The sequence below is a fragment of the Myotis daubentonii genome, chromosome 2, assembly GCF_963259705.1.
Source record: "Myotis daubentonii chromosome 2, mMyoDau2.1, whole genome shotgun sequence".
In the NCBI taxonomy this organism is placed as follows: Eukaryota; Metazoa; Chordata; class Mammalia; order Chiroptera; family Vespertilionidae; genus Myotis; species Myotis daubentonii.
In genome coordinates, this window is record NC_081841.1 from 48,723,119 (window position 1) to 48,731,846 (window position 8,728).

Sequence of the window (8,728 nt, forward strand, 5' to 3'; positions counted from 1 at the left end):
TTGGCAGTTAATTTGCATATTGCCCTGATTCGCCCATGGGAAGCGTAGCGAGGGTACGGTCAATTACCATGTTTGTCTATTATTAGATTAGATACAAACAACTGGAAACCTACTTTTGTCCCAGCCTGTATTTATTTTATTATGATTTAGAACATGTATCTCTACATGCTCTTTTGTACAAATCAAATATTACATAATAAACACTTTTTTTCTAAATATATTTTTCTTAATTTCAGAGAGGATGAAAGTGGGAGAGAGAGAAACATCAATGATGAGAATCATTGATTGGCTGCCTCCTGCACGCCCCACACTAGGGATTGAGCCCACAACCCGGGCATGTGCCCTGACCAGGAATCAAACCGTGACCTCCTGGTTCATAGGTAGACTCTCAACCACTGAGCCACACCAGCCAGGCCATAATAAACACTTTTAAAAAGACTAAAAGGGAATGTATATTCCAAATCAACCCTTAAGATGGGTCAGACTCTAAAATAGGCTGGCCAACAGGTTTCCTTTCACAGGTTCCCTGACTTGACAGTGGCTGCTTGGAGCACTGGGTAGAGGATTCTGAGGAGGAATACTGGTTCTCCAGTTACACTGCGTATCTGTTGGGAGACGGGAAGCACACACTACACTTTTGCTATTCGTGGTCTCTCACCTTCCTGGGATCAAAGCAGACCTGTTTTTATTGTCATACAGCCCAAGCCCTAAGACTAGACACAAAGGCATTCTCTTTTAGCCAGTATTCAACAAGTCTTTCCGTCTATAAAAAAGGTACTGGCAGAGTCATTCTTTTCTGGGAGTACTACTACCTTAGAATTCAAGTTGTTTAGGGATTAGAGATGGTGGGAGAAGGGAAGAGGGTGCAACTATAAATGGGTAACACAAACAAGATCTCTGTGGTGCCAAAACCGGTTTGGCTCAGTGGATAGAGCATCGGCTTGCGGACTGAGGGGTCCCAGGTTCGATTCGGGTCAAGGGCATGTACCTGGGTTGCAGGCACATCCCCAGTAGGAGATGTGCAGGAGGCAGCTGATCGATGTTTCTCTCTCATCGATGTTTCTAACTCTCTATCTCTCTCCCTTTCTCTCTGTAAAAAATCAATAAAATATATTTAAAAAAAAAAAAAAAGATCTTTGTGGTAATGCAATATTTCTGTGTCTTTGTTGCAATGGTGGTTACCCAAATCTACACATGTGATAAAATGGAACAGAACCATACATACATTGTACCAATGTTAATTTCCTGGTTTTGATACTATACTATAATTAAGATGTAACCATTGGGGAAAACTGAGTGAAAAGTACACTGGACCTCTATGTGCTATTTTTATTCCACATCAAATGTCTATATGAGAAAGAAACACGTTGTAAGAATTCAACATTATTTTTCATTTAATCCACGACTCTCAGCTAATGCCATGAAACTTTACTCAAATACTAAGAAACACATAATTAGAATAACTTACCACATCAAGTTTTGCCCATGCCTCATAATCATAAGACTTTATCCTGTTTTTTGTGTTCTCATCTTTGGTTTTCTTAGAAGACTCTTTTGCTTTACCTTTCTTCTTTTTCCTAAAATTCCTATTTCGAATTGGAGGCAAATTCTAGGGAGGAAAAAAAATACATGTTTTGAGTACCACTCTATTACTAATTTTTTGTATAACTAGTGATGTTTAAAATTCTCACTAAATTATATTTCATGTAAAAGTGTTTTTAAATTTAATTTTCAAGTGCTTAAAAATACCAACTTACACCTTCACTTATAATGATAGTTTATGCTTGAAAAGTTTAATTCATCCTTTGACAAATGTCAAACATTGTTCAGTCACAAGAAAAGTATTGCCCAGAAATTTTAATTATACACTTAATTTGTAATCCTAAATTCAAACTTCAAAACCTACCTTATCTTCAGCCTTAGTACAATTAATTAGCAGTAATACAATGGCAAATTGAACTGCCTCCACATCGTTACATCTAATATAAAAAAGGCAGTCTTTAGAGAAACATTTGATTAAACCTAGGTAGTACCTACATTTTTATGACAATAGTGTATGTTAGTGTCATTACAAAATTACATATGATAGACATGATATATATATACTCACACCAGCCATACTGCTATTTATTTACTTTTTTAAAATATATGTTTTTATTGATTTTAGAGAGGAAGGTAGAGGGAGAGCTGGAAACATCAATGAAAGAAACATAGATCATCAGCGACCTCCTGATGCATGGGACGACATTCAACCAACTGAGCCACACCAGCCATACTGCTATTCATTTACTTTAACACATTGTTTGTGGGTAGTTTTTATCGCGCGCTAACAGGTGGCGTGGGCCATTTTTGCTAATTTTTTGCACAAATGGCAACGTTCAGTAAAATTACGATAACTTCAGTTTTACATATTTTTTTTCAATGAAACTTTTTGTGATTTACTATAAAATGTATACTGAATTATTTTTCTTAGAATCGCACTGAATGCGTGGCGAGGTAGAGAATTGTGTGAAGGGATGACTCTACGCAGTTGAATAGATTACCGTTATACCTGGAAGTACATACATAATTCACCATTGTATGTGTTAGAGACCCAAATTTTGTCCTTTGGAATTCGTATATCTGCATGTTAGCATTCCTTTAGAGCAATAAAAAAGTATAAAAATAAACGTATTTATACGTTACCCGCATTCTACCGCTAGTCTATAAAAAATAGATTAATACGTGTCCCGCGCTCTACTACCAGACAACGTAAAATGTATAAATACGTTTCCCCGCATACAATGTGTTAAGAATTATCATATGATCTTTCTCTCACTAAGCCTTAAAAATGTCTTATTATAGTTATTATTATTACAAAGACTTTAAAAGCAGAATTTTCCAAAATGTTGACAGGAAGCAAATCACTTCTATTACAATATTTTCACAAACCATTTTAAAAGGGGCTTTATTTTAAAGTAAATAGTTCTGCTGGATTCTGAAGTAGAAATTTAATTAAGAAATTTACCTCTTCAGGGACACCATTCTGTCTTCTTAGTTCCATATCCTTTTGTTTAATATCTTCTTCCCAGTTTTCTAAATCCTTCATAAAGTCTTGTAATTCTTCTGCATTTTGTTTTACTTGTAGTTGTAATTCAATTGCTTTATTAGTTGAAGTCATTATGGCCTGCAGAGTTTTGAACAACCAACCTCTAATAAGAATTAAATTGAATTATTTACTTGTTTTATTTTATTTTTTAAATATATTTCTTTATTGATTTCAGAGAGGAAGGGAGGAGAGAGAGAGATAGAAACATCAATGATGAGAGAGAATCATTGATCGGCTGCCTCTTGCACGCCCCCTACTGGGGATTGAGCCCGCAACCCAGGCATGTGCCCTTGGCCGGAATCGACCCTGGGACCCTTCAGTCCGAAGGCTGACGCTCTATCCACTGAGTCAAGCCGGCTAGGGCTTTATTTTATTTTTTTTAAACCTAGCTAATTAACTGCTTTTTACCTTGTCATAAATGGCCAAGATATATGGATAGAAGAGAGCCTAGAGTGATACTGAAGAAAGAAAATGTCAGTAAATTATTTTTGAAATAGGTCAATCAACATTTACTAAATTAACAAAAAATTAAGCCCTAACCGGTTTGGCTCAGTGGATAGAGTGTCAGCCTGCGGACTCAAGGGTCCCAGGTTTGATTCCAGTCAAGGGCATGTACCTTGGTTGCTGGTACATCCCCAGTAGGGGGTGTGCAGGAGGCAGCTGACCGATGTTTCTCTCTCATCAATGTTTCTAACTCTCTATCCCTCTCCCTTCCTCTCTGTAAAAAAATCAATAAAATATATATTTTAAAAAAAAACAAGTTTGGATATCCCCAAACTTTGAAAGGCAATCGGGAAGGAATCACTGAAATTAGCAAGTACCCATGGTAGCAGATTGTTGCTCATCTCTAGAGTTAATAAATTTATCCTAATTAACTCCTTTCCTCCTTTTTCTTTCAACATTTATTGACCTTCTGCTGTGTGATAGGTCCTGAATCAAGACTGAAGGAATAGCCGAAACCGGTTTGGCTCAGTGGATAGAGCGTCGGCCTGCGGACTGAAAGGTCCCAGGTTCGATTCCGGTCAAGGGCATGTACCTGGGTTGCGGGCACATCCCCGGTGGGGGATGTGCAGGAGGCGGCTGGTCGATGTTTCTCTCTCATCGATGTTTCTGACTCTCTCTCTCTCTCCCTTCCTCTCTGTAAAAAAAACTCAATAAAATATATTTAAAAAAAAAAAAGACTGAAGGAATAAAAAATAAGACAAAGTCCCTTGTCTAGTGGAGAAGAAAACAAAACAATCAAATACTAAGTAACAAAATATTATGTTAGGCAGGTTTCTCAACCTTGGGACTACTGACATTGTGGGCCAAACCATTCTTCATGGGGGGGAGGGGGCTGTCTTGTGCATTGTAGGATGGCTGGCAACATCCTTGGCCTCTACCGAGCAGGTGCCCGTATATGACCACCTCCCCGCTAGACTGTGACAATCAGAAATGTCTCCCTGAGAGGCATAATAACTCCTGGTTGGGAACCATTGTGCTAGAGATACATATAAATGCTATGGGACTGACCACAAAGGACAGGCATAAATCAGATGGTAGGATGGTAGGTTCAAGAAGAGTCGACCAGGTGCTGCAACTTCAGCGGAGTTTCAAGAGGCCATCCAAGTGATTTACATGAAGGAGTGAGCAGACACAGTGAGGGACTATGAAGGACTCTCCCATGGAAGAGAAGGTGGAAATGAAACAGATCTTAAAATGCAAGAAAGCTATGTGAAAGTATTAAGGTGGTAAAAATAAATGGTGGCTGATTAGACTGAGGAACTGCAGAGTGCAGAAGACTCCATCAGTGCCTTAGATTTCTTGTTTGGGAGCCTGGTAAGATTAGTGGTGACATTCTGAGTCAGGGATCACAATTTTAAAAGGATAAGATTGTAGGACAAATGAAAAGACAGATACTTCAGTTTGGGATGTTTTGAGTGCTTATGGGACATCAGGAGGACATGGTAGGTATTTACAGAGGGGTAGTTATAAATGTGGGCATCATTGGCATAAAGGTGGAAACTGTGACTACGGGTGGGGGTAGGAGATTAGAGAACACTAGTATTTAAACAAACCCAGGAAGAGATGCCCATATAGAACTACAGTGGGGCCTTGACTTACCAGTTTAATTCGTTCGAGACCGAGCTCGTTAAGGAGCTCGTTAACTCAAATTACTCTGTTAACTCAAAGCAAAAAATCCGCGGAGAGACAGCTGGTATCTCAAAAAACTCGTTAGTTGGGACACTCATAAGTCAAGGCCCCACTGTACTAGGCAGTAGCATCTAGGGAGCTGGGAGGAAAACTTGGGAGAGCACCATCACAGGTGAGTATTTTCTTTTTTAAAAAATATATTTTATTGATTTTTTACAGAGAGGAAGGGAGAGAGATAGAGAGTTAGAAACATCGATGAGAGAGAAACATCGACCAGCTGCCTCCTGCACATCTCCCACTCGGGATGTGCCCGCAACCAAGGTACGTGCCCTTGACCGGAATCCAACCTGGGACCTTTCAGTCCGCAGGCCGACGCTCTATCCACTGAGCCAAACCGGTTTCAGCACAGGTGAGTATTTTCAAGAGTTCAACAAGGTGGGATAGGTTAGCAGTGCCAAATGGCATAGAGGTTGTATGGGGAAAAGAAAATTTTAAAGATTAAAATGTAATCTCTATATTTAGTCATACAAAGATTATTGAAAGTCTTAATGGGATTTTTAAGAAGAATGGAATAAAGCGAGCTGAGTAAATGAGATTACCATAAGGAGATTAACATGATTCTGCCTTTGATACTGTAAGATAGCTCCTGTGCCACATAACCACATTTGAGCTGACAAGGCACCACACATACAACCATGGTTCCGTAAGATAATTGCGGAGCTGAAAAATTCCATCACCTAGTGACATCGTGCCCATGTAACACATGCATTACTCGTGTGTGTTGTGGTGATGCTGGTGCAAACAAACCTACTGCGTTGCCAGTCATATAAAAAAAGTAGAGCACATACAATTATACAGTACATAATACTTGATAATAAAAGACTATATTAATGGTTCATAATTTACTATACTACACTTTTTATCGTTATGGTATAGAGTGTACGCTTTATACTTATTTTTTAAAAAGTATGCTGTGTTACACTAGCAGCCTCACCCATCTCCTGTTTACCCAGTCTCTTCATGCCCTCACTTTCTCTCGTGCCTGATTTAATCTACGTTGTTTTGTACAGTAACCTGCTGTGCAGGCTCCTAGCCTAGGACCACTGAGCCGTACGATGCAGCCTAGGTGTGCAGTCGGCTGTACCACGTGTGTGTGAGCGCACTGACTGCCACACACCACCCATCCCCTAACCATGCGTTTCCCGTAACCTTTCCCAGAACCTGTCTTCACCGTTAGGCGGTGCAGGACTGCTGGAGGGGTCTGGGGGGAAACACGGTGAAAGCAGATATGAGAAACAGGTAGGTGATGGCGCAAGGTCACCAACGGGTGAGAGGGGATTCAAAGCTTAAAGGAGGAGGGGGAAGGGGAAGCAGAATGCGGGAGGGAGGTGATTAAAAAGGGGATTCGGGAAAGAGATGGTTGCAAATGCAGAGAGGTCTTCTAACCCCCAGCCTAGACCCAGACACTAAGTTTAAGCTCCTTTCGGGCAGTGCCCATGTTTGACCACATGTGTCTATCTCATCAAGAAACAAAACAAGTGCAATGCTTTGCTGGGGACTCAAAAGCATGAATAAAAGTGCAGCGAGCCCCTGAGATGCTGTAGGGGGGTCAACTCCCTCTCCATTTCGCCCATCACCTCTGCCCCCCTGCAGGCCCAGCCACTCCCACGGCACCTGCGATGGGCCGAGGGAGGTCCGGGCAGGCACCCAGGGACTCCCAGTGCTGGCGGGGGATCGCCTCACGCCCCGTATCCAGGCGAGCACCGCGCACCCACGCGGAACGGGGCCAGGCCCCACCGCGCGCTTCTCGGGAGAGTGGACCTGCGGTCCTGACCGCCGCAAATCACCCAATGCCCGGGCAGCCCGGGGGGAGGGGCCGTCAGCCAAGCAGAGCGCCCAGGTCCGGGCGGCGCGGGGCGGCCCCCTCCCGGAGCGCGCCCCCCGGTGCGCCGCTACCCGGGACACCGCGGCGCCAAACCGCGCCCGCCCTCGCCCGCTCCGCCTACCCAGCAGCCCCGGCAGCGCCCCTTCACCCGCCCGGCGACCCCCAGAGCCTCCCGGCGATAACTGCGAAGCCGGCTCACCTCGCCAGGCCGTTAGGGCCCGCACGTCCGCCGCCTCCAGCGCTCAGCCGCTCACGCCGCACCCCGCCTCCCCGGGCTTTCCCACAAGGCCCCGCGCGCCCCCGCCCCGCCCCGCCCCGCCCCGCCCCGCCCCCAGGCGCGTGCGCAGAAGGTAAAACCTGGCTGGGGAGTCGGCAGGTGTGTTAAAGCCAAGTGGGAAGATTGGCCCGCCTCCACTGTGACTAAACTTCACGGGCGGTAACCCGAAACCTTCAGGGTCATCCTGACTCGTGTCCCAAGATGTAATGCCTTGGATATTTCCTCGGACTTCCCTCAAACTACTTAGTCCCGAATATTTGCCTTGGGTCTCTGTGAGGATGACAGTCATGGGAGAGAGTTACTGTTTCTCTACCGCGAACAGACGATGTAAACTTGTAACTCTGGCAATTTTGCAAGGTTTCTCCCCCTCCCCCGCCCACCCCTTGAAGTGCCCATATGTGTAAACCATTTGGTAAACCAGTTCTTCAATCCACCTTTGCAAGTAGACTCCTCCTCTGTGTCTATCTTTGAGTCCTTCTGTAACATGTGTGAGCACTAAGGTCTGTCTTTAGATGTGTCCTGGCTTACCAAGCAGAAAGAATATGAAGCTTGTAACATTTCTTGCTTCTACTTCCTATATGAGTGATTTCTCTTTCATTTTTATGACAACTCCAAAAAAATTGTATGACAAAAATAATTTTTGAATTCCACGAAAACAAAACAAATGAGCAAAACTTTTCATTTGGAACAGCTCTATGATCTTAAACATTAGCCCAAAAATTCAGATCAGTGGCTCTCAAAAGCTTGACTAGACTTTGGAATTACCTAGGAAGTATGAAAAAATGTTTGATTTCTAGGCCCCATACCCAGAGATTCTTATTTTATTCATGCAACCTGGGCATCATGATTTTTTTAAGTCACAGGCTATAGCTGTACCATTGAGGTTGGGAACCACTAAGCCAGGTAATGGTCAATGAATAACCTCTGTTGGGCCCTCCCTTCCAAAGTCATATTATTAGCACATCTTTCCCACTGTATAATTATTTGGTATCTTTGTATTTTAAAATCATAGTGGTCAAATCATTAATCTCATTAAAATATTTACTAATGAAATGATTCTTTGGTTTTTGTGTTAAGGGAATAGATAACTAAGAGATTTTTTTGTTTTAAAAATTAATAGTAAAAAACTTAAAGCAGATATTGATGTATAGATGTTCTTAACAAAAGCAACTGTATTTTTTAAATTAATTCTGGCAGAGTTGATTGAGATGGGAGAGGAAAGAGCCAGCTGGCTGCTCTGGTAAAACCTCCTAGACCAGTGGTTCTCAACCTTGGCTGCACATTAGAATCACCTGGGAACCTTTTTTAAAATCCTGATTTCTGGGCCTCATCCTCCAGAAATTCT

At 42.6% G+C, this 8,728-nt stretch overlaps 1 protein-coding gene across 3 annotated transcripts in view; it reads right to left on the minus strand.

The window, feature by feature from the left end:
- RPAP3 (RNA polymerase II associated protein 3) overlaps positions 1-7,408 on the minus strand; it is a 37,962-nt gene extending 30,554 nt beyond the window's left edge. Inside the window, exons 1-3 of one of the 3 annotated variants that reach the window (XM_059682662.1) lie at positions 7,306-7,408; positions 3,008-3,166; positions 1,469-1,609 (exon numbers count right to left, since the gene is read on the minus strand). In XM_059682662.1, coding sequence (XP_059538645.1) covers positions 1,469-1,609; positions 3,008-3,160 — 294 coding nt within the window. In that variant the 5' untranslated portion in view covers positions 3,161-3,166; positions 7,306-7,408. Of the gene's footprint in view, positions 1-1,468; positions 1,610-3,007; positions 3,190-7,305 lie in introns of those variants that run through there. The other 2 variants (XM_059682663.1, XM_059682664.1) reach the window with 2 other exon arrangements.
- Between the last annotated feature and the right edge of the window lie 1,320 nt (positions 7,409-8,728).